Source organism: Centroberyx affinis, unplaced genomic scaffold (genome assembly GCF_046629955.1).
Source record: "Centroberyx affinis isolate AG114_WGS23_722 - 3 ecotype Tasmania unplaced genomic scaffold, CSIRO-AGI_Caff_v1 ptg001408l_1, whole genome shotgun sequence".
Taxonomy (NCBI): domain Eukaryota; kingdom Metazoa; phylum Chordata; class Actinopteri; order Beryciformes; family Berycidae; genus Centroberyx; species Centroberyx affinis.
Window position 1 is genome coordinate 82,089 of NW_027279888.1, and position 16,571 is coordinate 98,659.

At 43.1% G+C, this 16,571-nt stretch overlaps 2 protein-coding genes across 6 annotated transcripts in view; one reads left to right on the forward strand and one right to left on the reverse strand.

Moving 5' to 3' along the window:
* Positions 1-8,388, forward strand: part of megf6b (multiple EGF-like-domains 6b) — a 51,211-nt gene extending 42,823 nt beyond the window's left edge. The window contains exons 21-38 of the mRNA XM_071526384.1: positions 321-449; positions 570-701; positions 997-1,125; positions 1,245-1,373; positions 1,749-1,877; positions 1,985-2,113; positions 2,983-3,111; positions 3,292-3,420; positions 3,927-4,055; positions 4,381-4,512; positions 4,661-4,789; positions 4,923-5,051; positions 5,609-5,737; positions 5,929-6,057; positions 6,271-6,399; positions 6,538-6,666; positions 6,793-6,921; positions 7,244-8,388. Of these exons, the coding sequence (XP_071382485.1) occupies positions 321-449; positions 570-701; positions 997-1,125; positions 1,245-1,373; positions 1,749-1,877; positions 1,985-2,113; positions 2,983-3,111; positions 3,292-3,420; positions 3,927-4,055; positions 4,381-4,512; positions 4,661-4,789; positions 4,923-5,051; positions 5,609-5,737; positions 5,929-6,057; positions 6,271-6,399; positions 6,538-6,666; positions 6,793-6,921; positions 7,244-7,308 (2,264 nt within the window). The 3' untranslated portion in view covers positions 7,309-8,388. The remainder of the gene's footprint in view (positions 1-320; positions 450-569; positions 702-996; positions 1,126-1,244; positions 1,374-1,748; positions 1,878-1,984; positions 2,114-2,982; positions 3,112-3,291; positions 3,421-3,926; positions 4,056-4,380; positions 4,513-4,660; positions 4,790-4,922; positions 5,052-5,608; positions 5,738-5,928; positions 6,058-6,270; positions 6,400-6,537; positions 6,667-6,792; positions 6,922-7,243) is intronic.
* Positions 8,389-8,433: 45 nt separating this feature from the next.
* Positions 8,434-16,571, reverse strand: part of kcnab2a (potassium voltage-gated channel subfamily A regulatory beta subunit 2a) — a 90,635-nt gene continuing 82,497 nt past the window's right edge. For all 5 annotated transcript variants that reach the window (XM_071526390.1, XM_071526386.1, XM_071526385.1 and 2 more), the window contains 3 exons: positions 15,403-15,523; positions 13,718-13,806; positions 8,434-12,002 (listed from right to left, as the gene is read on the reverse strand). In XM_071526390.1, the coding sequence (XP_071382491.1) occupies positions 11,913-12,002; positions 13,718-13,806; positions 15,403-15,523 (300 nt within the window). In that variant the 3' untranslated portion in view covers positions 8,434-11,912. The remainder of the gene's footprint in view (positions 12,003-13,717; positions 13,807-15,402; positions 15,524-16,571) is intronic.

Genomic DNA, 16,571 nt, shown 5'->3' on the forward strand with positions numbered 1-16,571 from the left:
AAACTGTGGTAGAAATCATACAGTGCTGTAGATGTTAGAAGATTAATGAGTAGGTTTTCGCCTGGACCATTAATCCCAACGTTACCCAGCCTATAAATACAGTCCTTCAGCAGCCTGAAAACCACCTCAGACATATTTTCACTGAGAGAAAAACAAATGTTATTCCACTTTAAACGACCATTTCTCTCAAAAAACCCCACTTGATGGCACAATCACAACACTAAAACTGTCATAAGAACTCACTGTACTTTTGTGCATCTGGTGGAGTGAGTTTGGGGTAGATTACTCTCAGGGTTTTAAATCGTTCTTTCCTTGTGTAGCATGCCCGACTGGACGTTTCGGTCAGGGATGCCAAATGAAGTGCGTGTGCGAGAACAACGCTCGCTGCCACCATGTGACTGGCCGCTGTACCTGCGCCCCTGGCTGGACCGGGCACAACTGCAGGAAAGGTAAAGTACAAGTGAATCATGTAAGAAAACCGAGACTTTGACTTTTGTGACTAAATATCTGATACCAAAAAACATGTTCCCGGTGATGTCCGACACACACTTTTGATGTTTCCGTGGCAGCCTGTGATGCGGGGCACTGGGGAGCGGACTGTGCTGAAACCTGTGACTGTAGGAATGGAGACGGCAGCTGTGATGCCGTGACTGGCCAGTGCAACTGTGAGGCCGGTTACACTGGAGCACGCTGCCATCAGAGTATGTGGTTATGTTATTTGTGTTCTGGGTTTTGTTAAGGGTCCCAATGTTCTTTCTGGGTTATATAATAATGTAATATTCGATTATCTAATACAGTTTAGTCTTTGCTTGTCATCTTGATTTGTTTTGGTTTTTGCTTTTGTTTGTTCATTATTTAGTTTATCACTGTACCTCCATTTTATCACTCCAAACTAAACTTTTTTTTAAAAATAACTCAAATCAAATGACTCAATGTAATTTTAAGCTTCAAAGCTTGATCCATTTGTCTAAGTTGTGTCTCATGTGAACACCTCAGAATGCCCAGCGGGTATGTTTGGTCTTGGTTGTCGCCATCGGTGTCAGTGTGACAACAAGGCAGCGTGTGACCATGTGAGCGGAGCCTGTACCTGCCAGGTGGGATGGACTGGAACCTTCTGTGAAAAGCGTAAGAGAAGCTCCTTGGTCATATCTCAGTGATACCCATACAAAAGTCAAAGCCAAATTCATCAGTTTTATATACAGCATGCTAGTAAGAGCTAATCTTTCCATGTTTGTGTGTTTCAGCCTGTCCGCAGGGTTTCTATGGGCTGGACTGCCAGGAGAAGTGCTTGTGTCTAAACGGCGGGAGCTGTAACCATGTCAGAGGGGAGTGCTCCTGTCCCGCTGGCTGGATCGGTCCGTACTGCAACCTGAGTGAGTGACAGACATACCACAGATCTTTTAAAATTACACGGATAATCTTACGCTGCCATAACTCCAAGAGTTATATGACACGGCATGAAAGGAAGGTGGGGACAGAGCCTGGTGGTTCATATCAGGACTGGGTTGAGTAGAAGCATCGTTGCACCAACACCATCTTTGTAACACTGACTTACAATGGAACAAAAACACACTTAGTTTCAAAGTTATTTGGGACAATCCAGCACAGAAATGATCACACATGAGAAAGTATTGACTTGATTTTCCCCATGGTATGGCCTGTATCATTTACCAAGACGCTGGAATTTCCACTTTTGATCAACAGAGTTCATCAAAAGGTAATGATATTGTTTGTCTCTCTCCTGGCAGCGTGCCCAACTGGTTTCTATGGGGAAGGATGTAACCAGACCTGTAGTTGCCATAACAATGGCATCTGCCACCCGGCGAGTGGGCAGTGTGTGTGCACACCAGGCTGGACTGGGCCCAACTGCACAGAAGGTGAGTGTACAGAGCATAGAGCGCAGTGATACAGGTGATCTAAGCTGCACAAGAGTTAAATGAGGGGTCACAAGATTATAAAGACAGTTTTGTCTGTTTTCTCCCAGAATGCCCCTCAGGCTTTTATGGCGCAGACTGTCGCCAGCGCTGCTTGTGCCAGAACGGAGCTACCTGTAACAAGACCAATGGAAAATGCACATGTGCCAAGGGATGGATGGGCACAGCCTGTGAACTGGGTAAGTCCAGCAACACACACAGACAGAGATGCTATGAGGAAGCGTCTCCATGTATCACTTAACCACACATACAGTGTAATCTGACATTTCTACCCATACTTATCAATTTCTATCCAAACTCTCGGATTGACAGACTATCACATTCAGTAATAATTAAAAAAAACTTGATATAAGTCTAATTTTGCTGAAAAACATCAGAATTTTTGAGATTGGAAAACCGTAATGACGTTGGCTAGACTAGTCTGGACAGAAATGCCGAAGAAAAACATTACCTGAAATGCAAGTAACCATTTAGAACAGTGGCCTGTGGTTGTTTTACTGTGTTCAGGAAATACATTAGTCTGAGTTTAATTTGCTGCCTTAGCTCATTTGTTTTTGCCTAAAGTAGAGTTATTCCCTGGCAGCGTGTGTGTTCGCTCCACAGACAAGTCTGCTGGACCCCATAGTCTGCTCTGTAAATGTCTCAGTCGACCCCGCAAAGACATTCTGGCTCATTCTCCCTCTGCGCTCCACATCACACACTATCCTCCCTCTGTGCCTGTTACAACCTTTCCCTGGGCGCACCATGCCAGGCCCGGCCCCCTCTTCAGGCTCAGGAAACCTCTAATCCCGCTGCTGGAATGTTCTTTACCCTCCAAACTCTGTGTCTGCCACCTTTGGTTGCCAACTGTACACTAGGTCCAACTGACTGCAAATTATTGGAAAAAAAGGTATCGCTGTCCTCAGCAGAAATGTCACAGAGCAAGTTTCCCTTTAGTATGTGGTTTCATATCATGACATCTCTGTTTTCTTTCTCTTGTCTTGTCTTGTGTGTGTGTGTGTGTGTTTCTGCTTTTTGTCCTTGCGCATGCCGCTGTATGTTTACACAGAGTGTGTGGCGGGCCGATTTGGGGCGGACTGCCAGCAGAAGTGTGAGTGTGAGAATGGCGGCCAATGTGACAGACAGACTGGACAGTGCAGCTGTGGTCCTGGCTGGGTTGGGGAACACTGTGAGAAAGGTAATCCAGCCTCTACTGTATAACTAAGCACAATTAACGAATCTACAGAAACTTTTACCTCATGGGAACTCCCGCACCATGGAAACTGTGCTGTTGGGATGGCAATACTTTATATTTATATATATTTATCTTCAAATATAACCCCTAATTTCCTCTTCTCCTCTACTTACCGCCGTCCAGCGTGTGAAGCAGGCCAGTTTGGCGCAGGCTGTGAGGAGCGATGTCAGTGTGAGCACGGGGCTTCATGTCACCACAGCACTGGAGACTGCCAGTGTCCACCAGGCTGGAGGGGAAAACTGTGTGATAAAGGTACAAACTTGTTATAAGAAATGTGTCCATGTTGTAGACCGTTAACACTCTAGTGACCCCTGGTGGAAGTTTAGTTTGGTATTGTAACAGAAATGATGATACATTTCACAACATCTAAAAGCATCAGCAGGATTAGAGATGGATAGCCATAATGATGATGCATTTTATTTGAATAGTGCTTTTCAGGAGACTCAAAGAGATTTTGAGGAAAAAAGTATGAATGAAAACAACAGAACATAAAAAACTGGATTGAAACTAAACATAGCAACAAGCAATAAAATGAGATATATCAACAAAAAGTACAGTTAAAATGGACAGAACGGTCAACATCTGAACATATTGTTTTGCTGGAAGGTAGTGAATTTGTTTCTCATTTGTGACAAGAGAAAGTTCCAGATGACAGGGGCTGTGCTGAAAACAAACCCTGCCAACACAGGTGTTTCTGTTTGACCTGTGGCTATAAACATCTGTCATTGCTTTTTTTTTGTTTTTTTTCAAACATCCAGCATGTTTGCCTGGTGCCTATGGGAAGGGCTGCATGCAGCGCTGCAGCTGCCCTCAGGGAACTTCCTGCCACCACGTCTCTGGAGAGTGTGGCTGTCCTCCTGGATTCACAGGCAACGGCTGCGAACAGAGTGAGTAGTGCAGAGCAGGCATAACATCCTGTGTGCCAATCCCACTCTTTCTCAGTTCCTTTAAAAAGCTGGGCGTCCTGGTGGCTCAGTGGTCTGGGGCAGCCTAGGTTTGAATTCGGCCTGGGACCTTTGTCAGACGTCAACCCTTCTCTCTCCCATGATTTCCTGTCTCTCTTCACTGCGAACTCTCAAATAAAGGCTAAAATCCCCCCCCCCCCCGAAAAAAAAAAAAAGCTTATTAAATAATTGGCGTATACGATCATTCTTACATTCACAAGGCATCCAAAATGTATACAAACTGTAAATGTAAATCTCGCCCTCTCAGCTTGTCTTCCAGGAACATACGGGCTCAACTGTAACCAGGTCTGCCAGTGTTCAGAGACCAACCAGCTCTGCCACCCAGTGATTGGGTCATGCTACTGCGCCCCAGGTTTCCATGGCCCTAAATGTGACCAAGGTGCGTATAAAAGCTAATATTCTACCTCTCTGGGACATATTACATTCCATCAAGGAAGCCATCTCTTTTCATTACTGTGAGATGAGATGTCTTAAAAGTAGTAACTGTTTGCTGTGTATTTATTTATTTATTTTTTTTACTTTTTTAGTGTGTGGAGAGGGTCGTTATGGACCCAACTGTGACAAAGAGTGTCAGTGTCAAAATGGTGGGAAGTGCATTCCTACCACCGGCGCCTGTGAATGCCCAGCAGGGTTTATAGGAGCTCGCTGCAATATCAGTGAGTCCATCTGAAACTGACGCGGTCACTGAATAAATAATGGCATACTGTTTTTTTGCTGAGTGTTACAGTATGCTATTTGGATACTGAAATGACAGATGTTTGGTGTGTGTGTGTGTGTGTGTGTTGCCAGCCTGTCCCGCTGGGCATTATGGACTGGACTGTGCTCGGGTGGCTCTGTGTGGAGATGGGGCCCAGAACGACCCGGTCACCGGCCGGTGTGTCTGCAGCCCTGGGTGGAGAGGAGAAGACTGTGGACATGGTGAGCTTTCAACCTACTGTTCGTGTTATTGTTACACTGTTGTTGTACATCCACATGTCCATTTTAGTTATATCTCTGACCTCATGACCCTTATGAGACTCTGCACAACCTCAGATCACCCGATTCTTCCCAAGTCTAGACTCCTTGACGAGAGTATTTCATTAGTGTCGTCGTTTAAATCACTTCAGGCTTCATGTTTACAGTGATGGATTATCTAACAATTTTCAAGTCTGTGCAAGTTGTTTTGCTTCTGAATGTGGGAAAACAAGCGCTGATATCTCCAGCTACACTGACTGTGTACAGACACCAGCAGGGGGAATGTAAAGGACATCTAGACAACTGGCATAAACTAAAAAAAAACACTTTTTATGTGATGATGTTTCTCTTTTCAGTATTGCATTTTTCTTTTTTTCCCGTAGTCTTCTTTTTTGTGTTTCTTGTTTTGTTTCTGTCTTTTCTGTCTTGATGGTGAAGCACTTAAACAGGTGTTGTTCAGTTCATGTCAGTTTCAGTATTGCAGCATGTTTTCCTAGCTTAATTTGCTTGTTTGGCTCCAGGCTGTGCTCCAGGCTGGTTTGGGGTGGACTGTGTGCACCGCTGTAACTGCAGTAACGGTGGAGTGTGTGACTCTGTGACTGGCAACTGCACCTGTGGTCTGGGCTGGACTGGTGCACACTGTGACAGAGGTGAGACATTAACACTTATACTGTATATAGAATCAGCACACAGCATATTTGGTCCTTTTTTTGCACCTGTTTGTGCCAATGCTGCATTAATGATCTGCTATAGCATGCTAACTAAACCTATAGGGGCAAGTGTTCAGTCGTTAGGTGGATTGTGGCTAACTGTCTTCCCGTTTTGCTCATCTATGTGCCAGAATGTCCTGTGGGGACATTTGGTGCCAACTGCCAGCTCAAGTGTGACTGCCAGAATAACGGCACTTGTGACAGGGTGACAGGGACCTGCCAGTGTGGGCCGGGCTACTATGGACATCTGTGTGAACATGGTAAGAAGAGAGAAGAAAATAGAGAAATACCTAGAAAAATACAGACAAAAACATCTGCTCAGCCCTATTTTAGATGCACAAATTGAAGCTTTTACTTTTGAGGTGTCTGACAAGTTGAACTCTAGGGCTTTACCCATTTATTAATTCAGCGGGAAGGTTTTAAAACATAAAGCTCTACTGTATATCTCACATGTCATGAACCTTCGTCCTCAGCCTGCCCTCCTGGGCTCCATGGCCCACTGTGCCAGCTGCAGTGTGACTGTGCGAATGGAGCCTCCTGTCATCCTGCATCAGGCCAGTGTGTCTGTCCTCCAGGATACAACGGAGCCCGCTGTCATAGAGGTCAGTTAGTACACAGTCTGTAAAATACTCGGATTATTGACATGTTTTTGTTTTGTTGTTGTTACCAAGAATCAAACTGACTGCTGCTTATGTTTCTATTGTCTCCAACCCCTTGTTTTTCCTCCTCTCTCCTCTCAGAGTGTGAGCAGGGCAGCTACGGCCCACGCTGTGCGAAGGTGTGTGACTGTGAAGAGGGCACTCCATGCGATCCTGTGACGGGACGATGCCTCTGCTCCTCAGGGAAGACTGGGGCCAGATGTGACATTGGTGAGGCTCAGAGACGCTTGAATCTTCTTTCTTTTGATACTGCATGCACAAGTTGGCTCCTGTCTGGCACTGTGTGAGACAATGTGTCTGTGTTCATGTTCTGTGTGTGTGTGTGTGTGGTGTCAGACTGCAAAGCTAACCGCTACGGCCCAGACTGCACCGAGACCTGCGAGTGTGAGAATGGGGCGCACTGCGACCGTCGGAGCGGCCGCTGTACCTGTCTCAACAGTTGGATCGGACTCACTTGTCAGGAAGGTAATGACTAACCAGCATGACTGGTACATACACATTCCTGCTGTCTCAACACTTTTAGTGCCTTGTCATTATGTCCACAGGAATGGCCAGTGACAAGCCATGCTGTAACAAAGCGAGGCTGTTGAGCTAGACTGGAAGTGGCATTTTAGCTGACTTGAGAAATAAGAATAAATAAGAAATTATAGCGCTGACACCATTCGGTTGCTGTGGGAGTTTGGGGGCAGAAGTGCTGAGGCTGCATTTCTACTTGGTGTTTTGTCTTACAGAATCTGAATGTGTGGTATATCGGCTGAGCTGGACTGACAGGTCTTTGTTTCCTCAGGTGGGCCCCCACGCCTCACCTACAGAGGCAGCAGAGAGGACTCACATCAGGACAACGCATTATAGCACCTCCGTCTCGTTGGAAGACTCCAACAAACTGGGACAGATCAAGTAACCTTTACTGAAGTGACTCGAGTGAATAAAAGCATAGAAATTCCTCAACCTCGGGACAGGAGATGGCTGGAAGACATTCATGGAGACGGACTCTCTGATGAGAATTGCAATTCCATGTTTGAACCTAAGTTGGACAATGCTTTGTGCGTGTTTAGGTGTCCCTTGAACTGTGCAAGTTTGTGGTCAGTCAGTCGACTCACACCTGGCCTCAGCCCGACCCATCACTGGTACATTGCCATTGCCCTTCCTACTGGTCAAAAGGGAGCTACTTCACTCAGCCTCGTCCTAAACAAAAGCTTAAGAGTCTTCAGGATAAGAATCATTCTTCCAAAAACCAGGAGATCCATTTCACTCCTCTTAATAAGATTGTGGTTTTGTTTAATGTACTGTAAGTATTTTGTGTTTAATATTTTGTCCGTCAGCCATGAAATGCCTTTTGCAGGTATGTAAAACGATCAAGTATGATTATGTATGGAAATTGGTGGTATTGCTGGATATGATGCCATGATGTCTCGATGTCTCAAACAAGAGCAATTCATTCAACCTCATCTCATTATATGCATCACTTTACAGTGCTATGAAGTTGTTTCCAATTCTGTACAATATGAAGTAATATCCTTAAACTAATGGTGCTATGCAGTCCAGCTATGGTGCTTTACTGTATTGTGCAACAGAGACTATGATGATCTTTATATGTTGTGCAGTATAATTTAATATAGCAAAGCACATTCCTGTTTACTAAATGTGCTTTAATGGACAGCTGGAACCGTTACAGTTCAATATGAATCAGTGTCTAATGATTGCACGATTATCCATCACCTGTGCAGCAGCCTCATCCAAGGTAAAGTGTCCTAATAGTTTTTGTTTTGAGTTTGTTTTGTGTGTATAAATTGCTTCTTCATATTTATATTTCACAGTTGTATACAGTTGAATATACTGCAAGTTTTAAATGTATAATTTCTTGTCCACTGGAGAGGGGAGACTTAGCAACTCTGCCAAACCCACAGTAAAAAAAAAGCGTTAAACTCATGAACGATACCAATAAAGACAGACACATTAAGGTGTTATTTACCATTCTTATTATTTTTTCATTGTCATTTCATTTTCTTTAAAGATTGAAGCTGTACATCCTGTCTAAATTCAGATTCAAGCACAGTGCAGTTAGCAATGCCTGCAAATGAAAATTAAAAAAAGAAAGAGAAAAGGCAGAGGTGATCACAACCAGAAATATATACAAAGGTCAAACTATGTACAGAACAGGAGATATCAGACTCTCACTAGGGCGTCTTCACAGAGTGAATTTAGTCCACCATCGCATTCAGTTCAGATCATTCCTCACAATGCATACACAATACAAAGAAATTGCTTCTTTTGTCAGTCTTAACATTGATACAATATTAACAGAGGAAAATGCAGCATGGTGAAAAAAAATAAAAACTGTTTTTCTTCTCTACTACATTAAAGGCTCAAACATAAAAATATATTCTCTGTATAACCTAGGACCTTCTATGAAATAAGCTATATCTGTCTGTGGGTCTGGTTTCATTTCTGAACTGGTCATTAATATCATGTTAGAACAGTAATCAGGACCTCTTAAAGCATGATTTTTCCATAAATATTCCTCCTAGGCAGGTGAGGGCACCAGATAACTAGACTTTAGCCTTTCTATGAAGCTCTTGAGCATTAACACTTATTTCTACAGTGTGCATAAACCTTTTACAGCATTACCCGGGGGATGAGTTTCACACCGCTGGATCTCTTTTAGGTAGGTCAGTGCTAAGCCCTGTGCACCATGGTGTGAAATACAATTGATGGTGCAACAAAATGCACAAAAATACTATTAAAGTGTCTAAGGATTTTGCTCCTGACTTTGTCAGAATTTCTGAGCTCTTAACACACATCTCTAAAAAATTACTCTCCATTCCCTGCTGATGAAAATATTAAGACACAGGAACTCTTCACAGACTAATGAACTAAATGTTCTTTGCTCATCTTTTTTTTTTTCTTCTGAGAAAACAACATTGGCATATGCCTCTTTAATTCACTCAGACATACAAGACACAGCAAATAAAATGTACACTGGGATCAACCGATACGACAGGCTAAAGCAAGGGATCAATCTATTTTGTCCCTCCCCCCCATACGCCCACCCACACATACACATACACACTTACACAAACATGATCTACACCAGTGACACAAGTGACTTTGCTGTGTTAAAAAATCACCTAGAATTTTTTGAGTAGTAACGAAGCATAATTGTATACCTCATCCGCACAAATCCCACACAGTAACGTTCATTTTGATTCTCTAGCGCTCCCCTCCACTTTAACTGAGTAGCACTTACATCTCGCTCTTATCACCATTCGTACTGACACCAGTTTCTTTAACCTGTATTCGCTTTAGCTAAGAATGAATATCAGCTGTTAGTAAAGACTCCTTATCTATATGTGTTAGTAGCCTAAGCTGGGTAGCATCAGCTTGCTTGTCCCATATGTATGTTGGCTGAAGAGGGTCCATGCTCTGAGGATGGATCGCATGCTATCCACTTGTGCTTTAATCACAGTAAGAGAGCACCCAAAAGAGAAAGAATGAATACCGATATAGGGCAGCGTCAAATTTTCTTCAGTGTGCGATAATACTTCTGAGATGTATCAGATAACCTGCCACCTGAAACGAACCTTATCGAACCTAAAGCAAATAGTTGTACTATGCATACTGTATATGAAGGACGTATTTGTTAAGCGTTATAACAGCATGGTCAAGTGAGGATATATATGGAATAAAGTCCATACCATAGATAGATAACAAGCTGGATAGCACATGCTTCAACATGATTTATATAATCTTGCAGGAAGTGACGTGTTGTCAAAGAGATGCACGGAATATCTTTGGCTCAAGCCACGTGAAATGTCACCGGGTCGGACGATGAAGTCCTCCAGCGTCCACACATGAAAGAAAGACATACAAGTAAATACGACCTCCTGACCATGCGTACACCAACACATGCCTAGTTAGCTTCTACCTAAAACCACCTGCTCCGTTCCCTGAGCTACTCACACTAACCTATTAATTTAACACACAACCCCTTACTCCCATTGGGGAGGAACAAATATAAGCTGTACTGAACCACTTTAACCAGTCTGTGCTCCCATATGCCAGGGACATGAGGCCAGCCGGCCCAGGGCAGCTGTCGCGCTGCTGTCTACGCCAAAGCCCACTGCACAGTCTGATGCAACTGTAAATAAGGCAAAAATACTTGAACACAATTTGATCAAGGAGAAATTTCCATGAGATGTTGACCCAGCACTGGTATGACCACTTTATCATGTAACACCCCACCCTGAAAAGAGAGAAGAGACTGGGTAGCACAGTGAAGTAGGACACTACATTTGATTTAACGCAGTCTGTAGTTCCTACTATAGGGGTTGAATAAATAGCTAATCTCTCCAGTGGCAGATGAGTCGCCCTGACACAACGGCCTGCGCTCTTGACTCAGCAGTGCGGATGGTTCACTGAACACGCCAGTTAAGGACAGGGGACAAGCCTCTCCAGCAGAGGGCAGGCGTTCACCCTTATCCTCTCAGTATTGTCACATAGCAGCACCCATGCAAATAGGGTGGGGTGGAGGCTGTGCCATGCTTAGACAGCAGGAGTGTCAGAGCATCAAGCTGGACAGAACCACTGCCAGTGAAGGCTGGGTAGAAGAGAGAGAGAGAGAGAAAGAGAGAGAGAGAGGGAGAGAGAGAGAGAGCGAGAGAGAGAGAGAGGAGAGGAGTGGGAAGATGAGCAGAGGGAACGGGATTATGGAGAGGGATCTGGTCTCGGGGAGGCGATGCAATTCTATAGTGCAATGACTGTGTGATAAGATTATAGTAATACCCATCCTCTCACCTCCTTAAAATAACTCCACCATTATACTGACAATACTAAAGTGCTGATTGTTTAAGCCTGCGAGAAGGCTTGTACACTGATAATGTAGACAACACAAACAAACAGCTGTTTCAGAGCGAAACCTTGACAGAATTGTACAGTACACAGGTGTTTGTAAACAGAACTTCCAAGGAACAAATGCATGGCTATGGTACATGTGCAACAGAGTAGTTCTTGTATATTCATACAGTATAAACTTAAATCTTCCTTTTGTACGCATTCAGTTGTTAGAAAAAAAAAAGCAAAAAGAAATAATATATGGCTGCCAAGCAAGCGTGTGCTTTATTTTTTTTAAAAAGGTATTTTTCTTCGGTTTTAAAATACGTTCAGCTGAATTGAATGTATAACTGATTTAACTATGAGCGCATATCCCTAACCTCTCTTTTACTTTTGTCTTTCGTGTCAATCCCTTCCTTCCCTGTGGAGGTGACTTTATTTTTTTCCCCCTTTTCTCATCGTATCCCTGTAACTCTAAATGAGGTGCCCTGGGTGGCCAAGGTGTGGCCAGACTCATGCGCCAGGGTCTCACTCAGTAAAAGCTCAAGCAAACAGAGGATCAGGCAAAGGTGGGGCGCTGCAGCTGCAGCCCGGTGCAGCCCTGCCGGGCGGGGCTGTGCCGCCCGTTAGGAGCGGTAGTCCTTTTTACTGTACGGCTTGTTCCCCAGGATGCTGTCCACCTCATGTGTGATGGAGGATGACAACTTTGGAAGAACCTGCGGCAGGAGAGAAACCAGAGTACAAAGACAGTAAATATATTCTCAGCACTTGTTGGGAGTGCTTTAATTATTACTATTCAGCTATCTATCAGTTGGTCCCTCTGGTTTTCTGTGATTCCATGATAATGAAAAACAAAACATCTCTGCAGTTGCCTATTGTCGCCTCTAGATGTCAGTGAAGTTCATCTTCGTTTAATCACAGTCTGGCTTGCAGCCTTGCAGCCTGTGCAACGTTTGTCAAGACCCATACAGCCACCAAATCCTATTCCTACGGTAGCGTTTTTATCATGATATATACTGTATATAAATCTTTTAACAGTTTAATGTTATGTGTAAAGATAATTTATTTATTCTTATGCATTTATTAATCCATCATAATAAATACATAAATTAAGATTAAGATTAAGATTAATTAATCAAGCTGTTCTGTCTGCACTTCATGAAAATCTGTATTTTTACAGAGTACCATATGTAAGGCAGCAGTTTCATTTCACTATGATTTAATTCCCAATAATAAAAAAAAATTCTAATTTTAAGTTCTCTCACTCTCGCCACTTCTGTCTCCCCACATTATAGTAGGGCTGGACAATGTATCAATATTATATCGATATTGTGATATGAGACTAGATATCGTCTTAGATTTTGGATATTGTAATATCGTGATATGGCATACGTGTTGTCTTTTCCTAATTTTAAAGGCTGCATTACAGTAAAGTGATGTAATTTTCTGAACTTACCAGACTGTTCTAGCTGTTCTATTATTTGCCTTTACCCACTTAGTCATTATATTCACATTACTGATGATTATTTATCAAAAATCTTATTGTGTAAATATTTTGTAAAAGCACCAATAGTCATCCCTACAATATTGTCGCAATATCGATATCGAGGTATTTGGTCAAAAATATTGTGATCTTTGATTTTGTCCATATCGCCCAGCCCTATATTATAGTGTAGACATATGAACAATGTGATACTGAATCAACAAAAATCACCCTGTATTGGTTCCCTGGGAAATAAATATTGCCAACCGAGGCACCACAGCCAAATGTGTCTATTTGGGTAGTCTGCCACATAAAAATGTTTGGGACCCCCTGGTGTGAGGAATAATGCAGAGCCCTCTAGAAATGTGAGCATAGCATTTCAGAAATGAAATGCCAGATGTGCTCTGGGAGAGGAGACATATAGAATGCACACGTCACACATTACACACACAGCAGGCACTTATATAAACACACACAAGCATTCACAAAATATATATTAAAACGCACACACACACACACACACACAATCATCCAAGAAGGGAGAGGAATTGGAATGCTATTCACCTCAGGCCAGACATAATGTGAGGAGAGAACATAAACCCCCATTGGTTTGAAAATCCCATTAAATGAGTGCATCTTATCAGGAGGGGAAGCAGTGGCCCTGAGCTTGCCTCCAATCCCCCTGGCGACTGATACTCCACTGACCTTATTAACTCGTACAGTAAAGCACCCAAGCATGCAACAGCAAACTGCCCAAGAGGCCGTGCTGTACCCAGGAGAGGAGAATGCCATTATGGATTGTTAGGCATGAATATGGACCAGGGGAAACGGGTCAGGTAACATTTTCTCTAATTAATCGACAGTGAGCCAATGGGTTGTCAATACAGTTGCACTACTGAACACCAGACACAAGTTTACACACACACACAAACAATTTTGTGGCCTCACCTGTATTGCTCCTATGTTCTCCATCAGCTGGTCGGTGTTGGATGCCCCTAAAAGGACAGAGCTCACTCCCTCGTTCCGTAGGCACCACGCTGTAGAAGACCGGTAAAGAGCAATGACACCCCTACCACCACTAAACACACACACACACACACACACACACACACACCTACAACATCCCCAATTCAAACACAAACACACACAGTGCAACAGCTCTCCAACAATACTTCACAAATACACACCCCTCTTGATTCGTCCCGTCCCAAATGACAATCCCTACACCAGATACACACATAAAACATGTAGGCTACTGCCTTTCCACCACCATGAGATAACAATGCTGTTCACAAACAATAAAATAATATCTTGACATGAAACCTCCACACACGCCAACACGCTATAGATACTATATGCAATAAACATGCCTTTCTATAACCTGTTTGAACAAACCAAAGAACCGTCCCTGTTCTGTATGCTATAATAACTGTGAGCTGTAAATACATAGCAGTAAAACTGTATGCTATTGCATTTGAGGGAAATACACTTGTAAGCGGATTACAGCATAAAGGGATGGAGAATTTTGTTGTAAAAACAGTGGGATTATAATTCTACCAAAGTGGGAGAGCTCTTTCAGGAACACAGGAATATGGCCAGGCCTACAGTTGAGGGTCTTCCACTGGATTTGAAATGTCAACGCTGACGCAAGAGTGGAGCTTCCCTTTAGGCCACCGGGATTGCTGCAACAAAAGCTACTATCTCATGTCATTCACAATTCACTACCGCATCTATTAACTCTATTCTCCCACTTACACCACTAGGATAACCAGGATAACCAGGCCTCAGAATTACGCCAAAGGGAGGGAACAGTATTTCATGTTTAGTTTTTATTCAATATCGCAACGCAGGAGTGATGTAGAGTGGCACATGGTACACATAAATCGCCTGCACTGCCTACAGGAGTGCCAGCAGGATTTATGGTAATTGGGGGAGATGACGGTGTCCACTAATGGGCCGTGAAACCTAATCTTTGACAGTGCGTTACTGCAAGTCTGAAAAATCTGCCCTGATATGCATTGAGATAGGTACGGAGTCCCAGATTTACTTTGTGCTTCCTTCATCTCTGACGCTTTAACAGCTCTCCCAGGATTGGGAATGTCTGGAGTTGCTCATTCCCACTTTCCTGCCCGGCAGTGAATCAATATTGGGCACTCACTGGATTTATGTTTGGGATGCCATTTTTCTGCTGACACAGTAAACTCCCAAATATAGCACACTCATACGCCTGTGAATATCAGAGTCCTACATACACAAACATATAACTCATTCACTACATTCCATATGTTGATATTTAGAATATTACTTTCTTAATTAATTAAAAGGGGCTGCACCAGAGGAGGAGATAATTCTATCAATGTTGTTGCAATTCCTACTGGTCACCAATAGAGGTTGATAAAAGTTATAGATTACTTAATGTCCTTTTAACATTGTTACCTTTCATTTTCTCCTCTTAAAAACTACAGTATGGTCAAAACACAAGACACACGAGACAACACAACACACCAACAGGCAAACCCGACAGCTGCAAGAGCAGCGGCGACCTCAGCCCGTCGTGAAAGAGAGCGAGCGGAGAGGCAGAGGGACGGACAGACAGACAGAAAGAGAGAGAGCGGCAGAGTGTATCTGCGTACCGATGGCGAGTTGGGGCAGAGTGCAGCCCAGCCGCTCCGCGATTGCCTGCAGCTCTTTCAACTTCGCCTGCTGACGCCGGCCCTCCTCGCTCAAGATCTTGTCCTTCAACCACTGGTAACCCTGTCAAAAACACAGCACACCTGCTCAAAAACACAGCCCTGCTCACACTGGTGCGCTGCAGCTCCTGTGTCATCAGGGCCTGTTTTTAAACACGTGACTGTCGCCTACCGTCACCTCAGGAAGGCGAGGATAACTCTAGCTAAGCTTTCAAGCTACATCCACACACAAATAAAAAATATATTTTCAGTGTATTATTAAAATTATAAAGTGCGGCTGAAAAGAAAAATAGTTTTTTGATCTGCACTGAAAAAGGCCATTCCTCTACCTGTTGAATTTGCTTTTATGTGTGCAGAGAGCAAAGTCTGGATGTCAAAACTAAATAACATCAAGGTTCAGGGATCACATAATGATTCCAATATTAACAAATGAGAACCAAGAAGATTAATCACAGAGTTAAATAACCAAAATGAGCAAATACCACAAACATCCACAGGCAACACTCTACTGAACAATGGGTATCACATTCCACACAAGTCGTCAAAAGGTACTGCACAACACCAAAATGGAGAGCTAGTTTCATGAACCAGGAAAGACTCGGGTCCACAAGGTGCAACTCCACACTCACAGATACACAATCTACAGATACAACATGCCACTCCACCACAAAGGGATAGATTAATGGATTAAGTAATATGTTATCTTACTGTAGAGGCTAATTTGGATATTACTTATTTTTGTGAGGCTGAGAAATGGCAACATTTAGATTTTTGAGAGATGGAAAATAAGTGGTTGCTGATGAGACTTTCTGAGCTCATCCAGCACTAAACTTAAATATTCCACTGGGTTTCTTCTGAGTACTCGCTGAATGAAATCATGAAAAGTGTTTTTCCTCACCCAAAGCAATGACAGTAAGCAATAATGTAAAGTAATATGGATGTTTTGTTGCCTTATGCTCAGTGCAAAAAAAAAAAGAAGTCATTTTCAGTTCACTGGGTGTCACTATCCAAGCGGGTAAAAAAAATAAAATAAATACAAATAAATAAAACATATTCACACATATTGTTACAGCTCTTTGTATGCATTTTTGTGTCCATGTACATAGAAAGTG